The following is a 20,442-nucleotide window of genomic DNA, read 5'->3' as shown; positions in this document are numbered from 1 at the left end:
GCAGCTTCTTTTCAGCGCTGCTTTCCCCTACTCTGCGGCTTGAAATCTGACATTATCTGTCGTGGATCTCTGGTATCCAGCTGTTGTGGGGGATGGTATCTGTTCTTTTGCAAAGATTCTCAATGTGATCAAAGGCTAACCATGAATGTCTGGAAGCACACAGTGCACTAAACTCCAGCAATCCTGGGGAGACCGATGCCAGCTGATGAAATGTGCAGGATTGGCTACAAATCTCTCACTCCAACCAAAATTTAATAAAACTACCAGGAGCCTCTGTCCCAACTCTGTCACATGAAGAGCCACAAAGGCAATGCATGAGCAAGAGAGCAATGCTCAATAAATGTCCTATTTACTCTACCTTTAAATCAAGCTCCCAGCAGACGTCTTATCATTCCAATTTCCTACATTTTTGTACATCCACCTGATATGAAGCCCCTTTCTCTCCCAGAACCCCACACAGTAGTCCCACTGGGTTACACAGCCATAGTAGGCAGGTGACCAGTTGCCTGGAGAACCTGTCAAGGGACTGCTCCAATGTGTTATCCTGAATGTCAATTTACTGTAACCTCACTGGTTTGGATGTTCACCTGCAGTGGCAGCACATCCTGAATTATTTTCAATTAGTATTGATGCCCTTGAATGGTTACAGTTTCTCACCATTTTCCTTGTCTAGACCCCTCAATGAATATCTCTACTGAGTCTCATCTTAGTCTTTTCTCTAAGGAAGTCCTGACATTTCCAATTTATTCTCCTAGCTACTGTTCTTTATCCCTGGAATAATTTTTGCGAACCTCTCCGCTACTCTCTCTAACGTCTTTACATCTGTCCTCAATTATGGTGCCCAGAACAGGACATAGTAGTGGCAAATGAGGCCTAACTAGTGCCTTACACAAGTTCAACATGACCTCCTTACTCTTGTAACACCTCTATTAATAAAATCTAAAGTACTACATGCTTTATTTATTGATCTCTTAACATGCCCTGCCAGCTTCAATTACCTACGTTCACATAGAGGTCCTTCTATTCCTGCAACGCATTTAGAGTTTCTCCCTTTAGTTTATAATGTCTCTCCATATTCTTTCTGCCAACATTAATCACCTCCCATCTTCTCTGCATTGAACTTCATCTGCAACTTGACTGTCCACACCCTCCACATTTCTGAATGTCTCAAGTCTCCTGTCAAGCTTCCCAACTCCAAGGAAAACAGTTCCATCTTTTCCAATCCATCTACGCAACTGAAGTTCCTCTTCATAGAGCAGAATCACAGAATCCCTGCAGTGCAGAAGAATGCCATTTGGCCCATCAAGGCTGCACTGACATTCTGGCAAAGCATCTGACACAGGCTCGTCCTATCCCCCTAACTTCATGCATTTATCTCGCTAATCTCCCTAAACTATACATCGTGGGGCACTAAGGGGCAACTTATAGCATGGCCAATCCACATAATCTGCACATCTTTGGATTGTGAAAGGAAACCAGAGCACCAAGAGAAAACCCACGCAGAGATGGGAGAAAGTGCAAACTCCACACAGACAGTGACCCAAGGTTGAAAGCAAACCCAGGTCCCATGTGCTGTGGGACAGCAGTGCTAACCACTGTGCTGCCCCTGAGCCAATCCCACAAATCTTTTCTGCATTCTCTCTAATGCTATTGCATCTTTCCTTAAGAAAGGCACTGAAAACTGACAACATTGCTGTGTTTTATGCAAAGTTGACATGGCATCCTTTGGCTCTTGTACTCCACACCCTATTAATAAAGCCTAGAATACTGCTATGCTTTATTAACCACTTGTTCAACCTGTCCTCCACCTTCAATGACTTATGCACACTTACAATTTCTGAAAATTATAACCAATTGTTTCACACCCGCGTTTGGTATGCTCAAAGACAGCCCCACAACTTTCTGGGAGCATGACACTTTTGTGCTGGAAGAAGCGGTGAAAGAGAAAGCAAAATATGGGTCTGTAGAACACAGACACAATGTAAAACAAAAAAAGGCAAAGAGGTGGTGAGGCTCAAACAGCAAAATGTTTTTGGTGCTGGGCAGAGAATTTGGTATCAGAATCAAAAAATGCCTGTTATCAATGGGGCAAAAAAAAACGATAAGCCCAAAGCCAATTACAATACAGGATGTAATTATAATGCAATGAATTAAAGATCTACTATTAAAGTTCTGCCTGCTTTATCCAGTAATAACACCAATATTAATTTTCTCCTAAAATGTAGCAAAAAAATTAATCGTTGATGCTATGTGAATGTATTTAATTGTACTTGCCATTTTAATTAGTCCAATACTATGTACTATGCTACTTATTTCACTAACACCTGAAACACACATTTTAACCTTCTGTTGATTAATTTCATTTAAAGTTACAACTGTTTATGGGTCACATTTAATCATCTAGGAACTTGATCTTAATTACTTTCTCCCCCTCTCCCCTTAATAGTACCTGTGACCAATTTGGTAATTTGATCACATTCTTGACATGGTGGTGGGATTGTGGGTGAAAGAAGCATTGTAATTTAATAAAGGGTCCTCTACTCTACTTTGACCTTGGGTGATAAACCAATCTCAAATGAATGAGTGGGAAAGGATGTTACCAAGCAGGAAATTACTGACCTCAAGAGTACTATTTAACAATGGAAATCAGGCAAATGAACAAAGGAAGAAATTTACAGTCTGGGCAAGGAGTTGGGGGGAGGGAAGGGAAGAGAAGTTCTCACAGTTTGCACAAATCATTACCATCATGTTGAGGCATTTTGTTTGGTAGAACAGATACTTTAAAACGGTAAAGATCAAAGGTCTCTGCAGGAAATCACATCTGACCGTGACATACTATCAACTTAACAAATTTTGCAAATGCTCTCATATCACAGTATGGACCATTTGATGTTTTCATGTCTTGACACAGACATGGAAGTAACAACATCTAAAAATCACTCAATATGTTAATCGCTGCTAATGGCTGAGTGTGTCACCACCAAGTCACTGCATAAGAACATTTAAAGAAAATGTGATAGCACTTAATGTTGCTTGTATCAAATTGCTGTAGTGAACCACGAGTAGAAGGAGAATTATATAGCCAGCTGTAGAGCTGGCCACTCGGGTTCAGACTGCTACATTTGTAAGCAAAGCCCTTTGGGAAAGAAAAATAGCCACAAATAATGATGCTTCAACACGTCAGAATGCTTGGAAGAAGGGAACCTCATCACAACAAATGTTATAATCCTGGGGACTCTGTGGGAAAGGAAGCGTAGCTGTTTAAACAAGAGCATTTTCATTTTAAAAATGCAATGCTTCCAAAATGTGTAATTCATTATAAATCTACAGGAAATCATTTTTGCAAGTTTAACTAATGCAACGAATTGGAAGAAGTTAAACAGTCAAAGTTGTTTAGCAACTTCCACCTTGGGAACTTAGGATTGCTTATTTTCAATACTTTTGAGTGTAGTTTGAAAGCCAGATGTTGTGTGTTTGACCATGGAATAATCTTTACCATCTGTAATGGTATTCAGTGACATTCTATGCACCAGGACGTGGGTGGGAATGATTTGAAGGGTATTATGTTGCTCAAAGCAATTACATATTGTCTAAAAATGCTCAAGTTTCTGTTAAAAAGGCTGGTAATCAAATTTTGCATGTCCATACATATTAAAACATTTTGACCCCTGACCTCAAATGTATATTTAAAGTGCATGGAAATTTTATTGCACCATTCCAAATTTCTAAAAGCATTGAATTTAGAAGTTTAAGTTCCTTAAAATCATCCCCCCTAGAGAATGTCGAACATGTATCCTGTAAAAATATTGTTAAAATACTACGTTGTTGTTATTCGTTGCAACACAGTTCTAATGCTAAACCACATAATTGACAGGGATGTCTCTCTCTCAAGTACGAGAATCATAGTCAGTTTCATATTTTAAAAATCAATATAAAAGATGCATTAAAAGAATAATTTGCTTATCCACTAATTAATTTCCAAATTTAAGTGTGTTAAGTGTGTTGAGATTGGAAACTTCAACTCCTGGTGTACCTTGGGGCTTCAGTGCATGCACAGACTGCACACATGCAGACTGGCATATTTGCCAATATGGGCCAGCACATCTATGCATATGGGGAAACGGATTCCATAGAATTCCTACAGTGCGCTGGACCACTGAGTCTGCATCGACTAGGTGAAAGAGCATCCCACACAAGCCCTCGCTCTGCCCTATCCCCATAATCCTGCACATGAACTGTGGCTAATTCACCTAACGTAACAACTTGGAACACTAAGGGGCAATTTTATTATATCCAATCCACCTAATCTGCATGGTTCTGGACCGTGGGAAGAAATTGGAGCAAGCCCACATGGACAGAGGGAGAACGTGAAAACTCCACATAGAAGACCCAAGGCCAGAATTGAATCCGGGTCCCCGCTGCTGAGAGGCAGCAGTGGTAACCACAATGCCATCGATAATGGCACAGAAGCCTGGGATCAGTGACCAGGCCCAGCATGCCATTGAAAAAGTAAGTGTCCCAGGCAGGAGAGCCCAAGAAATAGGGCCCCAGAAAGAGGACAGCGACAGTGTCCCAGCTCAGTCAAAGGGAGGGGCAGCGACAAAAGGTTCTAAACAAGCAAAGTGCTGCTGTTTCAATTTAAAGTGAAAAAGGCTCAAAGGAAGCCATGGTAATTGAAGAGGATACAAAGAAAGCCCTGAAGTTTCAAGGAGACAGCCGAAGGTGGCGACCCTGTCTTGCGGGCTATTGGAGCAAAGGTAACCCTTGGAAGCAGTAATGTTCTGCTGGTGCAAAGAGCTGAAATTGTGTTTGTAAGGTGGCGTTCAAATGTAAACACAGGAATCCACGGGAACAGAATTTCAGGAGACAAGATTGAAATTCTATGAGGTGGGCTGTTGTTAAACTCATCCAAATTGGAGCAACATTTAGAGAGAATTCCAAGGCAAGATCTTCAAAAGAGTGACTAGAATCCCTAGTGAGAGGGGCGGAGTTACAGTGGGACTGTTTGACTCTCAGCTTTGTGGATGTCTGGGTGGGTTGTTGAGAAATCTGTGGAATCTGTTTTAGCCACATCTGGCATTTATTGTACAACGTGGTGTGTTTAACCAGTATGCCAGCTAATTCACATGCACCTCATATTAAACCTGAATAGTAGAATACAAGATAGGTATCGTACATGTTTATCTTTCTGACCTTTTTTTGTTTGAAACCCTAGAATATGGTAGATTTCTTTGTTGAGCAAGAATCCTGAATCTCAAACTTTGTTTCCAAGTAGACAATAGGTCACTGGCCCCTAACTGGATTCTAACAACAACATGGGGATCTAGGTGAGGATCAATGAAAAGTTGCAAGATTTTCAGGTATGATTTTAACTACGTTCATACTTTATATGGTTATTCTTAGGCCGCACCACAGCAAATTCTTTTGGGAAATAGCCTGTGGAGTATTTCAAACGAGATCAGCTATTCTTTAAATTTGTGCAATGTTATAATGCCAATTATTTATAAATCAATCTTTTCTTTAATTCATTTGTGGGACAGGGGCATCGCTGGCTGGTCAGCATTTATTGCCCATTCCTACTTGCTCGAGAGTCAGCCACATTGCTGTGGCTCTGGTGTCACATGTAGGCTAGACCACGTAAGAACAGCAGATCTCCTTCCCTAAAGGACATTAGTGAACCAGATGGGTTTTTCTAACAATCGACAATAGTTGCTTTCTCAATGGCGTGCTGCTCCTGGTCACCTGACTCCAGCAAGAAAAAGAAGATGGCTTAGTCTCAAGTTAACCACCATTATGAATCAGTACTTGAACAATAAAGGTCAACAACAGGACGTAGTGAGTCCTGTGTCAGTGTAAACTGATAGCAGAATCAGCCTCTATTAATTATTTCAAAGATGCACTCTTCCAGTGTGTTTGATAGTAAAGTTTCATTTTGTCTCAAACTTCCTTGGTCTACAGAGTAGTTACTTTCTCTAGCCAAATATCACTAGGTTCAATAAACTGCTGTCACCTGTAACTATAATCAGCAGTTGCACGTGGTCATTAAAAGATGCTACAGTGTACTGTCATTTGTTTGTTATAGGTCATTGCCACACAAATGATAATGCTATTTGGCATTAAGGGCAGCACAGTGGTTAGCACTGCTGTCTCACAGCGCCAGGGACCCGAGTTTGATTCCCAGTCTGTGCAGAGTCTGAACCTTCCCCTCGTGTCTATGTGGGTTTCCTTTGGGTGCTCTGGTTTCCTCCCACAGCCCAAAAGACGAGCTGGTTAGGTGCATTGGCCATGCTAAATGGTGAGAGTTTGTCTATGATGCTTAACAGGGATAAAATACCTGTTATATTTAGGAATTAATAAGCAATCTCACCTATGTGTGAGCTCTGCCTTTATGAGAATGAAACCAACATTTAACCTGTGGAGATCAAGGAGGAAGACAGAGGAAGGAAACAAAGCAGGGAAAAAAAAATTGGTGCAGAATGAGAGCAAAGAGTGTAATTGAGAAAAGATTGAATTCATATGGTCATCCGTCATGGAAACAAACAGGAAGTGTGGAGGGGTGAACAATGGAGATGGGACTGGCAGATAAAGGAGAAGGAAGTCTAAGAGCAGATCGAAAGAAATGGCTGAGAGGATTAAATGCAGTGGGATTGGATGACTGAAAGGAGGATATGGAAAAGGGTGGAGAATCAGTATTGTGGAGACCCTAAGTAAAATAACAAACAGAATGAAAAAGCATGAAAAAACCTTCACAGAATCTTTGGTACGTTTTAATTTCACTATCGTATTTAACTGACTACTGGTAGTTTAATCCCATGACAGCCCTAAATTGTTGAGATTCATCTTTTTTTTAAAGAAACTGGTTTATTCCATATCTGTGCTCAAGAAATTTTGGCTAATGTTGGACTGTAGCCAATAATAAACAGACACGATTAGGCATATGGTGTACTGTATTCATCCACAGTATCTTTTCTTTCCCAAAGAGGAATTATTGGATTTAACAGGAAATACAAACAGATGTACTGTTTCCTATACTCATTTTAAGGTTTGGCAACATAGAACATTTCAAATAAATCTTCATTGACTTTGTGCTACAACTAACACAGTGTGTACATAAAGTTTTAACTCTTCGTATAGTTAGTTACTTATGGCTCTTTGCAAATTTCCACAGGAAATTCTCCAGAACTCTGGCATAGCAGCTTTCTGGACTGAAACACATGGTTGATTTTAAAGTCATACCAAAGATAAACTTTCACGTTTGTAGTTTTGCAGCTAACACACTTTAAATGCAATTTCAAATGAACAGTTTTTGCATGCTGACATTACTACAATGCCCAAGTAACTTGGCCAATTAGGACTGGCTTTTATTTATGTTGAGCAAATAATGTGTTACTCAGAAGGTTACTGTGTTAGTCATTAATACTGGGATAAGATAAGGGAGGAATGGTAAGATTCTGCACTGCACCAAAGGTTACGAAGATGATGTAAATATTGAGACAACAGAGAATATTCATCTACCAGAGAAACAGAACTTGAACAGGAAACACTCTTATAACACAGTCATAATGGTAAACTGGACCTAATTTCTTCCTTTCTTTCACAAAAGCATCTTATTACATTTGGAGCACAAATCCAATATGTACAGTGAGCTCCTTAGCCATTGTTTGTGCACAAGTCTGGAAGCTGATCACTTCAGCATTGTAGACATCACCACAGAGCTCGCTATGTTTTCACACGCATATTTTCCAACAGGGGATTGTAGGATAGAGATTAGATGTAGGTTAATGTTTATCAAACAAAAACATTCTGAGTTAAATTGTGCAGCCCACTCATCAGTGGATTGGAAGTTTGACAAGAAACACATATTTAATGTAATCTGTTCCATTTGCAAACCCCAACATATCCTTACAGATGGGACATGTCTCTCTATTTCCTATTACACATATTAACCAACTGCTGTCAATTGCTATGTGCATAATTTTCATCCAAAGGAACCACTTTGGAATAAAAACGCTCATAATTTACATCTTTGATGTCAATATTAGGTGGATCACACACAAACATAGGTATTGTGGTGCAACAGATAGTGTCCCTGCCACTGAGCCAGAAACTCTGGGTTTGAGTCCCACCCCAGGACTTGATGGCCAAGGAAGGTGCATTCATAACGCGTCAAACAGGCTGAGTGTCAACCTGCAAATCTCTACAATGCACGTCAATAACAAGTGGTAAGAATGGGAGAGATCACTTATTAACCACGTGACAGAAAATTCTGCCATCAATACTGATTGTTCCAAGTGACAATATGATTATAAAATTGCATGCTGCCATAGCAACTCAATTTCCTGTGTGAATTGCAACGTCACCACATAACCATAGGGAAAACAAACCATAGTGAAAACAGCAGTTAAGAATTAAGAATTGTCTCAGCTCTAACAGTCCACCTCAGAAAATAGGCCAGTTCTTCCTATCTTAAGTGAGATCATTAACTTCTGACGTAAAACCAAAATATTCTCTCTCATAAGTTGCCTTGCATGCTTTATTCAGGCCAATATCTTCGAAGGAAACTAAAATCTATGGAAGAGTGAATAAAATGCACATCCATTAAATCGGGTTATGGAAATATACAAGGAACATTACATTGCATGCTCTATAATAACTTTGAGTGGGAAGACATGGTTTAACTTGAGGAAATTCTTCAGATTGTATGTCTGAACAGCTGGTAACAAAACAGCCTGAGAGCAATTCACTTTAACATGGTTGTCTCTTGATTATGGGACTTAAACAAGGAAGCACTTTCTCCTTAGCTCATTCCAGCTACACCACCTTTTGATGCCACCACTAAGCACCTTTCTCTGGTCTACAGATTGACCTGCTAGAGGTAGATTCACCATGACCATAGATTAGGCAAGGGGAGGGCAATAAAACAGCAGGGGCCGTACCTCTGAGTTCCAAGCCATTGTACTTATATGGGGGTGAGAAAGTAGTTACCCAAAGATGCATTGGGAAACTCCATCTCCCTGAGGTTTGCAGTTAAGATTTACACAGCAATTGCCTGGGAAGTGCAAGCTTTCCTTGGGCAATTGCCCTGCAATGGGAACCATCCAGAATGGGATTCGAATCTCTCAAAACTTCAAATGGTTCTGGCTATACATCATCAATAATTACCCAGAAAAGATTAGAAGGGTTAAAACTACTTCTAACTTCTGGGTAACTATTGTTCAGGTTCAGTTACTCCACCCACACCCATGAACTGCCAAAGGGGTCAACACTCATGGAGACTCCATCCTACAAGTGCTCTTATCCCCTCCACCCATGGGGACTACCCCCACCCCACAGTACCTCCCCACCTCAAGAAGAACCCCCACCAAGTAGGACTCAAATTGACACCCTCATCCCAACCCCCCTTTCCCAGTCCAATCTGAAAACCCCCACCCCAAGATACAGCACAACCCAACTGCCAAACCCCAAAAGCCTATTCATTTAATATCCCCCTGCCCTGTTAAGAGCTTTTAAACTTGACATGGCATTTCTTTAGTTTATCTGGTTTATGGTGGTTGATGCTTCAAAAAAAAAGGGAGTGTGTTGACTGAGTTAACCTCGATGCTAGCCCCAGGTATTGAGAAGGAACATCAAGCAAGGCAGGAACAAAAAATATTTCAGGGAAGGAAGCAGAAGAGCAGTGGCAATCTGACTCTAATTGCCGCTCCATCGAAGTTCAGGCCCAAGATTTTGAAGCTGTACTACTTTTTAAAAACTGCTTCTACAGTAAATTATTCTGGAGGTGCTACTTACTTCATGAATTAATACTGTAAATCTGCACACCTTCAAATGGAATTGAGCATAGCAGCAGAGTCAGAATTGAAAAGTTAAGGAGTTGGGTTAAACTTGTAAGGAATCATAGAAACCCTACAGTACAGAAAGAGGCCATTTGGCCCATCGAGTCTGCACCAACCACAATCCCACCAAGGCCCTACCCCCATATCCGTACATATTTTACCCACTAATCCTCTAACCTATGCATCTACAGTCAATTGTGCATGGCCAATCAACCTAACCTGCACATCTTTGGACTGCGTGAGGAAACCCACAGACACGAGGAGAATGTACAAACTCCACACAGTGACCCAGGCTGGGAATTGAACCCAGGTCCCTGGAGTTGTGAAGCAGCAGTGCTAAACACGGTTACCGTGCCGCATGATCTTGGTCGGATGGTTACGTATCAAGAAAGGTTTTGGGTCCTCCGTCCCCCTCAGAAAACTGAAAGGTAGGCACAGAAAGGTGACGTTTCCGCTTGCTGGTGGGATAAGAATAAGAAGCCAAAATAACGTCATTTATAGTACAGAGGAGGCAATTCAGCCCAGAGTTCAAATTGTCTCTCTGTGCAGCAATCCAGTCAGTCCCATTGTCCTGCTCTATTTACATAGCTCTTGAAATCTATTTCCTTCAAGTGTCCGTCCAATTAAAATGCAAATGTAGTCATTGATAAAGCCAGCATATACTTCAGGAGGAACTTCTATATCCAGAATGGCTGGAATATGGAGTTCTTTACGATAAGGAGTAGTTGGGGCGAACAGCATAGATACACACAAGGGCAAGTTAGGTCAGTACGAGAGAGAAAGAAATAGAAGGATATGTTGATGGGGTTAGATGAAGGTGGCATAAAGAATGACACAAATCTGAAGGGGTAAATGGCTTGTTTTCTGTGTAGCAAATACTCTGATATACTACTTTGTAACAAGGCTAATAATTATCATCATATTTCCAGAAGTAGGACAAAAGTACAATTGTACGCTCAGGTTCAGATTTAAAAACAAAAAAACGTTAGTTGTTAGGATCACTTCAAAAGGTTGGAGGAAGATTACTGTGAACAAGTTACACATTTATCACAATCTAACAAGTTATTATTTTGCTCGGGTTCACGTTTGAATTCTGAAACTGGGCCAGGAAGAGCAGGCTCGAGCAAAAGCTACCAGAACATTGTGATTCATGTCAAAGTGACATTTGGCTAAGGTCAAGTGTAGTATCGAAAAGCTGTGCTTGGCTGAAGTCATTAGGTTACATTTCAGCTTTATTTGAAGTAATTTTTAATAAGTGGCATCTCGGCCTTTTGGCTAAGATGCAAATGAGAGATCAAGCCTTGGAGGAAGAGCTATGCCTACGCCAATCAGCTTGGATCACGTAGATCAAGCCCAAGACAGGAGGTGAGGGCCCTGACTTGTCAACTTGGATTGGGAATGTCTCACTTGTTGAGACTCTGAATTGGACTTGATTTGATTGAATTGGAATAAAAAACAAAAAGGACCAAATCAGGCAGATGTCAACTATTTTTAAATTTTCAGTACTTGTATAAATCTCTTGAAAAATGTAAATAACCCCTGATATGCACTGATTAGTACGTTTGCTCTTTAGTATCTGCCAAGTTACCTGCTGCTTCTTTTCTATGTGTAATGAAATAAAGTTCATGCTTGCTTTATCAGTAGGGTATAAACATCCCTTGTGCCACAAAGTAGCGTCCATACAACAAGTCAATGGGTAATCTCCTGTACAGATAAATTATGCAATTATTCATTTGGCTTACACATATCCAATTACAGTTTGTTAAAAAGACAGCTTTAGATTCCAAGAGACGAAGTCCACTGGCAGAAACAAATGTGAACACTATTCCAATCATGGCCTCACTGACAACCAATTTCAGTGAACAAAAAAAGCATGTCAAATGAAAATCAGTTCACACTGAGTTATTGATTTAAATACAGATCATATGCAGGTATCATTCAGTTACAATATCTGTCATGATATAGTTCCTTGATTAGCAATCTGGTTTAAATAGATTGCAGTGCACTAAATTGGGTGAAAATAGATTTTAGACCTGTGCTGCATATTATCAACTAGCTAATCTTTTGTTTAAGTTAACTGTAGCCCGAATATTTTCAGGTCCTGGTGCAGAATATAGGTTTACATGGAGCACTAACACTCATCAGTTAGGCAGAATGGTCCATTTATATGCTGTGCATTTAATGTAATCCTTTAATTGTGTTGATAAGAATAAGAGGGAAGATAAATTGGGAAGGACCTGGTAACTAACTGGGATTAAAAACATTATGAACAACTCCTGTTCCTGCCTCCTTAAATGCTATCAAGAATTACCCACCATGATTCCCAGACTCTGAGCATACCCTCAAGTCTCCTGAGCAACCCAGCATACTATGCAGTACACTACCCCTGTACAGCAGTAGTCGAGTACACAAGAAAATAATGACAAGTGCAAATGTAGAAACGATTCTACTCTTGTGCCTATCCATATGGAGATTTTCCCTGTGAGCAATCAGTGCAACACTTTAGATCTAAAAGCAATTGGCAGTTAAGTTATCCACATTGTTAGATAATCTTAATATTTAGTTTAAATCTTCTGCCACTTGTTATTACTTCAATTGTACACTCTTCCCAACTGACGAACCAGTCTCTTCTGCTGGAATATAATTGACTAACAGATGCACAAAAGCATGCTGGGACAGTTTGCTGTAAATTTTCTCTCTTCTCCTCTACCCTCTGTGTCCTCACCTATCTAGATGAGAAGTGACTGAGACCTATTTGGCACTTCTCCACAGTAGCTCAGCTGAAATTAGGGATTTGCCTGCAAATGTAATGTTTATAAAGAGGATCTGGAGACTGTAGCTAATCAGTAATCTTGCCCATTCATCTGGGTTTCAACCAAATCAGTAAAGCATCTTCTCCCCCACACCACCCCATCTCCAACCCCTTCCTTTGGCTGGAAAGCTTTTAACTAAGTTGTTTTGTAGTTGCAAACTGATTCCTGTTTGGGATCATCCTTAATGATATACAATGGTTGATATGAAGTACTGGCACTTCAAAAAGTACTTGGGAGCTCTGGTTCATTAAGCACTGAAAGCTAACATGCAAGCACAGCACGTAATGAAGATGATAAATGGTTCGTTGGCCTTTATTACAAGAGAATTTTAGTACCAAGAGTAAAGCTATCTTACTGCATTTATATAGAGCCTTGTTGAGACCACACCTGGAGTAGCGTATGTAGGTTTGGTCTCCTTACCCAAGGAAAGATGTACTTGCTATAGAGAGTACAACAACTGTTCATGTAACTCATTCCTGGAATAGAGGGATTGTTCTGTGGAAGAAAGATTAAGTAGACTGGGCTTTTGAAGAATGAGCAGTGTTGATTCAGTCGTACACAATTCCTACAGGGCTCAGCAAATTAGATACCAGAAGGATGTTTCCTGTGGCTAGGGGATTTAGGCCATGGGACACAATCTCATAATGGGCAAGCATTTAGGACTGAGATGAGGAGGAACTTCTTCACTAAAAGGATTGAGTGTCTTTGGAATTCATTAACCCCAGGGAGGCTTAGTTATTGAATATATTCAACATTGAAATTGAAAGATTTCTACATTGTAAGAACATTACAGGATACGGGGAAGTGCAGGAAAATTGTTAGATGATCAGCCATAGCTCATATTTCTTATGTTCTTATTACATTAGGAAGCTGGGTCAATTTAGTGAATTTCAAAAATTACGGTTCCTAATACCCAAAGTAGTATTTTACAATCCTATAAAGTTTAAGCTATTTACACAATAACCAGTTAATAGTTCTGTAGTGTTAAAAACTATACAGAGAAATGTCCTCACTCACTACTAAAAACAAAGATGTTCAAACTGGGGTCTGCAAGGAGATCCCAGGGGCTTTGAGGCATCAGATTTCTGTTTGTTCAGGCTCTGAACAGACAGCCTTGAAAATTCCATATTTTTTGTTGTGTCTTACAACATTACTTCTCCTCCTTAGGTCACTGGTGTGTCAGCTGCAAGTCCAGCTGGTAGTACTTTGAACTTTCAATCTTCTGACAGGCTAAGTCCCATTCCAGGCTGACGCTCCAGGGCAGTACTGAGCGGGTGCTGCACAGTCAGAGGAACGATTGTTTTGATGAGATGAAATGTTAAGCTGGAGGCCGTCTCTGTCCTTCGGATGGACTAAAAGAAAATCTTATTTTGAGGAATGCAGGGAGTTATCCCAGGTGTCCTGGTTAATATTTATCCCTCAATCAACATCAGAAGAGCAGATTATCTGCTCATCATCACTTTGCTATTTCAGAGTTTGCTGCATGCAAAATAGCCCACTCATTTTCCGACAATGCAATAATGACAATCTTCAAAAGTACTTCATTAGCTGTAAAATGCTTTTGGGTATCTGACAGCTATGAAAAGCACTATAAAAGACAAGGTTTTTTGAAGCAAAAGCACTTTTGCCAACTGTAACACAACCTCCTTTTTGGTGGTTAAATTAATGTCATCTCCAAAACATCTTCTAATTTCAAAGATATCCAGATAATGTTACTAGCAAATGGTACCGATGCTGTACATAATGCACATGAAAAGATCTAGTGTAAATAAAATGCATTTGTCAGTTTTGTAATATAACATCAAAATTAAATATACATGATGTTGCCACTACTTTTCAAATAAAACTACTTCAGAACATCAAAAGCTACTCATCACTTCTTCATTCCTTGCTTGATCATATCAGACGTGGAAACTTGAAACAAGACCAAAGCAGAGTAAAGACAGTGTGGCACAAAGAAACAAAAAGCACTTTGATTTCTTGAAGATAGAATTTCAAAAACCATAAAACCTATAGAACTGTTTAATGTAAACAGTCATGCTGTGAAAAAAATAATTGCATGCACCTCAATTACATAGCGGTCTTCTGTTTTTTCTTAAAAAAAACAGAGGAAGCCAATTATCAAATATGTTTAGTTCACATTTCAGCATTGTCTGATGTGTCCTTAAGGCGATACAGAAGTTGATTTTCGGAATACATCAATAACATTTCCTAAATCAAGTGGTTTCTTTCCCCATGATCAGCAACCATAAAGGTAGACACCAATAATTTGTGGACAGTTACTTACTCATACATTCCACATCAGGGTCTCCCCAGAAGAATTCTTGACAGTCACTGCAAGTTCGCCCTCCAAAGCCAGCCATGCACTGACATTGTCCTGTGAACTGTAAGAAAAATACAGAAACTTACATAATCACCAACTGACTTTCTTTTAAAACCAATTTGCAATTGAATAAAAGCTAAATAAAGCAATAATTATAATATTCCTTACTGTCAAAATGAGAAAATCAAATTTTCTCCTCCATTTCCACTGTTATGGTAAAATTTAACAAATGCATGTCAATTAGTTATGCTCACCATCATGCAATGGATCCGTAACCATCAGGCCAGACACTACTAAAACTTGCTTGAGATGGTGTTGAGACACTTCTTAAGATGGAAATCCTTACCTGGGCATAGTTTCCCTCTAATGTCTCAATATGGGTGGTAGAGTGAAATTATTTCCACTGGTGGATGGGTAAACAACCAGAGCATACCCATTTGAAGTGACTGGCAAAAGAATCAGGTGACATGAGGGAAAATTTATTTCTGCGCACTCCAGTGATTAACATCTGGATTGCACATTGAGTGTGTGGTGGAGGTAGATTCAATTGAGACGTCAAATGGGAACTGGCTAAGCATCAGAAGAGAAAATAATTTGCAAGGCTACGAGGAAAAGGGCAGGATAATGGGGCTGGTGAGTTGTTCTTGCAGGGCACAGGCATGGACACAATGGTCTGAATAACCTGCTTCTGTGCTGTAACCAGTCTATAATTCTAATGGGAGCTATTCATTCTGGTCTTGACAATAGATAGGGATGGGATGATGAGGAAAGCAAACAAGAAATAAAGGAAGGAGGGGGAGAAGAGAAGATTGGAACAACAAATTCCTATCCTATTTTGCCCCCATATCCACAGGCTCCTTTGAAAGGCCTCTGGTGATGTTGAAACAGAATCCCAGGCAATTTCCCTCATGTATAATTGCAACAGCTGAGGTCATGTAACTCATCCCAAAACTGGGTTGATATTTCCTGCTAATCCTGGACTGTATGGCTCAAACTACTTGCCTGATAAAACTGCTAAACCGTTTAAGGGGAAATTGTATCAAATGTTTTAGTACATGATTCTAATCTGACTTAATTATTCTGAGGACACAAGTGACGCGAGGATGGGTGCATTTACTTCTTACCCTTATTTACCCTAATAATGGGTCTTCTTCCAGGCAAGAGTGGCTTCTTAGTGACAGAGTGCATTTGAGAATTAACCACTGGAACTGCATGGAAATCGTTGGGCAGGTTACCTTTTGCAAAGTTCATTTTAAAGCTGAACCACTTGGGTTTTTAATCACAACCCACTCGTAAAAGGAAGAATAATGAAGGGGCGCAGGTTTATCTTTTTCACAAGCGATTTGGGTCTGGAATACACAGCCTGGAAGTGTGGTGGATGCAGGTTCAATTAAGGCAGTCGAAAGGGCATTAGATGATTACTGGAATAGAAACAATGCGCTGGGGTATAGGGAAAAAAACAAAGAAATGGCACTAAGCCATGATCCTCATTTAGAGAGCTGGTGCAGATGGGTAAAATTACCTCCTTTTGCGCTGTAACAATTCTGTCATTTAGCAGAATCAAGGATAGTTGCTCCTGCACCTCCTCGGAAATCTATAAATTACCAGATGTAACTTGGTAATTAGCCATAGTTTTTTTTTTAATTCCCCAACTATCCTCAAGAAGATTGGTGAGCTGCCTTCTTGAACTCTGCAGTGTAGCTATACCACAGTGCTGTTGGGGAAAGTGTTCCATGATTAAGAAGCAGCGACAGCGAAGGAATGGCAATATTCTTTCCAAATCAGGATGGTGAGTGGATTGGAGGGGAATTTCCAGATGGTGGTGTTCCCAGATATCTGCTGCCCTTGTAGATGGTAGTGGGTTTGGAAGGTGCTGTTTAAGGAGCCTTGGTGAGTTCTTGCAGTGCATTTTGTAAATGGTACACAATGCTGCCAGTGGTGGAGGGACTGAACGTTTGTGGATGGGGTGCCAATCAAGCGGGCTGTTTTGTCTTAGATGATGTTGAGCTTCTTGAATGTTGTTGTTGAGACTACACATCCAAGCAAATGGATCCATATTACCCTAGACTTGTGTTTTGTAGAGGGTGATAAGCTTTGGGAGTCAGGAAGCGAGTTGCTTCCCAGCCTGACTGGTTCTTGTAGCCGCCACAATATTTATATTGCTAGTCCAATTTCATTTCTGGTTATTGCCGTCCATAAGATGTTGACAGAGAGGAGGGGAGGGGAGTGAATTTCAGCTAATGACAACGCCACTGAATGGCAAGGATCAATGACTAGATTCTCTCGTTGGTCATTGCCTGACGCCACTTGTCAACCTGATCATTGATTCTTGCTGCATTTGGACATGGATTGCTTCAGCATCTGAGTCACCGAAAATGGAGAGCATCGTGCAAACATCAGACAACATTCCACTTCTGACCTTGCGATGGAAGGTTGGCCACTAATGAAGCAATTGAAGATGGTTGGGCCTCGGACACTTGTTTAAAAAAGTCCATAAGCATCTCTCTCTAAGAGAGGGAATTGATTGTACATATGAGAAGCACCAGTCTGCAAGGCTAGGCAAGGTGAGAAGGCAAGACTTTCATGAGCTACCACAGCCAGCACAAGAGAATGAACTGGCATCATTTTGCATTATGCTGCAGCCATTGTACCAACTGAGTCTCACATTACCAAATGTATTGAAGTAAATTTCACAACTGATCTCACTTCAGTTCGCTAGTCTTAAACTTTAAATTAACTCATAGATGTGAATCATTAGGTCAGTGGTTAACCCCATTGTCATCAAATGTACTCACTATGACACATTTAATAGAATACTGTATAATTTAACATCAGGTCCCATATTAATATGGAGATTGGTATATCAGAATAAATGGAAAATCACGCTGAATACACTGGGTGCCTAACTCCGATTGAGCTTAGAGTGCACATTCAAATTTACTGCTACATTTTAATAATAAGGCAATTAGACATGATCTGTAGTCAATAAATATATGCATGACCATAAATAAAAAATACTCAGGTTGCACTTCAAGGGCCAAGTTAAAAAACATTATTATTCATTAGAATTACTTGTCAAAAATAATGACCATGCTTGCCTAGTATTTCTTAATAATAAGCACCATGAAACTCAATAAAATTGTTCAAAGTTTCAAACAAATGTTCTTAGGTCTGAGTAACATCTTTACAGGAATTTTCTCACCTCATTACAAGATGCTGCACGTGAGTGGACTTCATTACAATTGCAGAGTTCACAGCCTGCTCCACTTGCTAGTTTCCAGGTATTAGGTGCGCAATGATCACACATAAGACCAATCACATTGGGAAGACAAGGACACTGGCCAGTGGTTTGGTTGCAATGACATTCACCCGCAGAACACTGGGTTTGTACTGTACCCAAGTGATTGCAGACACACACTAAAAACAAAACAGGAGAGTCATATTTATTTATCTTTCATACATAAATTGTGTACCCGAGCAATGCTGAAATGCAAAATTACTCTCCAAGACAAATTATAGACAAACAGAACTGAAATGTTTACATTGACTGCAAAATGTTGACCAGAGAAACAAAAGCAATCAACTCCTGATTCCGAAGAAAGCTGTCCAGAAAGATCAGCAATCTTTGTGGCATGGACTTCAGCAACATCAGCTGACTGAGACACCAAGCCAAGGACATCTCCAGGCACTCCGCAAAATACATCAACAAATAGGATAAGCAGCCAATCACACTGAAGTATTCTTGTAGGCAGCAAACCAGGAAGTAAAATGCACTGATTTTAGTCCCCTTCTGAATTAATTTTTTGTTTACAGGAAGCAAAATAAATCACTGGGACATGCTCACGGGATTTAGGTAGAAAGTGAAATACCAAACATGAATTTGATCTTAATTGAGAAATATGACATTTCACAGATATAAAAGTACTTTTTCCAGGCCAGTGAGACAGTTGTTCCAATCTTCTCTTCTCCCCTCCTTCCTTTATTTCTTGCTTTCCTGTTTGCTTGTTTGCTTTCCTCATCATCCCATCCCTATCTATTGTCAAGACCAGAATGAATAGCTCCCATTAGAACTATAGACTGGTTACAGCACAGGAGGAGGTTATTCAGACCATTGTGTCCATGCCTGCTGTTAGAAACCCAGCGACATCTCATTAAACAATATGTAACTCTCTCTAGAGCTTTCAACAGCGAGCCTAATGTGTAAAAGGGTAAGTTTTCATCAGTTCAATGATTTCTACTCAACTACAGTTTGGGAGGTTTTCAACAGTTCACCCCGTAGGGATGCACAGAAAACAACACCCAGATTTCCAGGTCTAACTGTACAAACAGCAGAAGTGATAAAAGCAAATTACCGCGGATGCTGGAATCTGAAACCTAAAGAGAAAATGCTGGAAAATCTCAGTTCTGGCAGCATCTGTAAGGTGAGAAAAGAGCTGACATTTCAAGTCCAGACGACCCTTTGTCAAAGCTGAATGACAAAACTTTAACAAAGGGTCATCTGGACGTCAAACACCAGCTCTTCTCTCCTTACAGGTGCTGCTAGACCTGCTGAGATTTTTGAGCATTTTCCCTAGAAGCAGAAGAGAAATGATGGTGAAACTATTAGAATTCATTATTACCATTAGAAAAACAGGGACAATTAAATTCATTGCTTATGAACGCTTCACAACCAAATAAATAAAATTATAGAAATAAGGAACATTAATTTGCTCAAGTGGGAGCACTTTTGTCTTAACTGGGTTTCAGAATGTAATCCAGGCTGGCATTCAATGCAGTTTAGTGGTGTGGGTCTTTCCCACAGAATATTAATCAGTCTGTTCAGGTGGCTGTTAAATTACAGGGTATTCTCCTAATCAACATTCCTCCCTCAACCACCAACAAAAAAGCAAATTAACTGGTCATTCAATTCAAAGATCATATAAACAAACTGGCACTCACGGTTACTTCAGGAGATTAGACTTCTAAAGTAGTTCATTTGATATGAAGTTTTTTGAGAATTATTTTTGCAAGTTTATGTAATTAAAGGTAAACAACAAAGGACTAAACAACAAAGAACTGTCTGCTCGGAACCACATCAAGAACTATCCTGGAGGGGGAAGTTTTGGTTCACATCTGGTAGTATGGTCTAGCGTTGCTTCTATTTCTGATACTAGCTTCTCGAACTAAATCTCACACTGCATGAAGCAGAAATTTGTATTTTACATTAATGAACTTGACAAAAAAAGTTTTTGTGCCCTCACCTCCCTTTACTTTACTTCATAAACCCCTCCAGCTCACATCTTCAGGGCTCCTACCTCTGGCCTATTGTCTTCTTTCCATCATCTTTTCCAGCATTACTCACATGGCCTCTCACCATCAAGATATCCAGATTATTTTTTCTTTTGAAGATATGATTAAGGTCATGTTAGTCCACCCTTCAGGATTCTAATGTAACCCTTTATTGCCCAACGGACTGCCATAATCTTTCCCACTC

The 20,442-nt window shown here is 40.0% G+C and overlaps 1 protein-coding gene across 1 annotated transcript in view; it reads right to left on the bottom strand.

Annotated features, from left to right (window-relative positions):
* The window catches only part of lamb1a (laminin, beta 1a), an 81,953-nt gene that overhangs the window by 20,441 nt on the left and 41,070 nt on the right, over positions 1–20,442 (bottom strand). The window contains exons 22-23 of the mRNA XM_080207297.1: positions 18,172–18,386; positions 14,934–15,030 (exon numbers count right to left, since the gene is read on the bottom strand). Of these exons, the coding sequence (XP_080063423.1) occupies positions 14,934–15,030; positions 18,172–18,386 (312 nt within the window). The remainder of the gene's footprint in view (positions 1–14,933; positions 15,031–18,171; positions 18,387–20,442) is intronic.

This window comes from Carcharhinus amblyrhynchos, chromosome 19 (genome assembly GCF_965287045.1).
Source record: "Carcharhinus amblyrhynchos chromosome 19, sCarAmb.v2.hapA, whole genome shotgun sequence".
Taxonomy (NCBI): Eukaryota; Metazoa; Chordata; class Chondrichthyes; order Carcharhiniformes; family Carcharhinidae; genus Carcharhinus; species Carcharhinus amblyrhynchos.
This window is presented reverse-complemented; position numbering and strand designations above follow the sequence as displayed.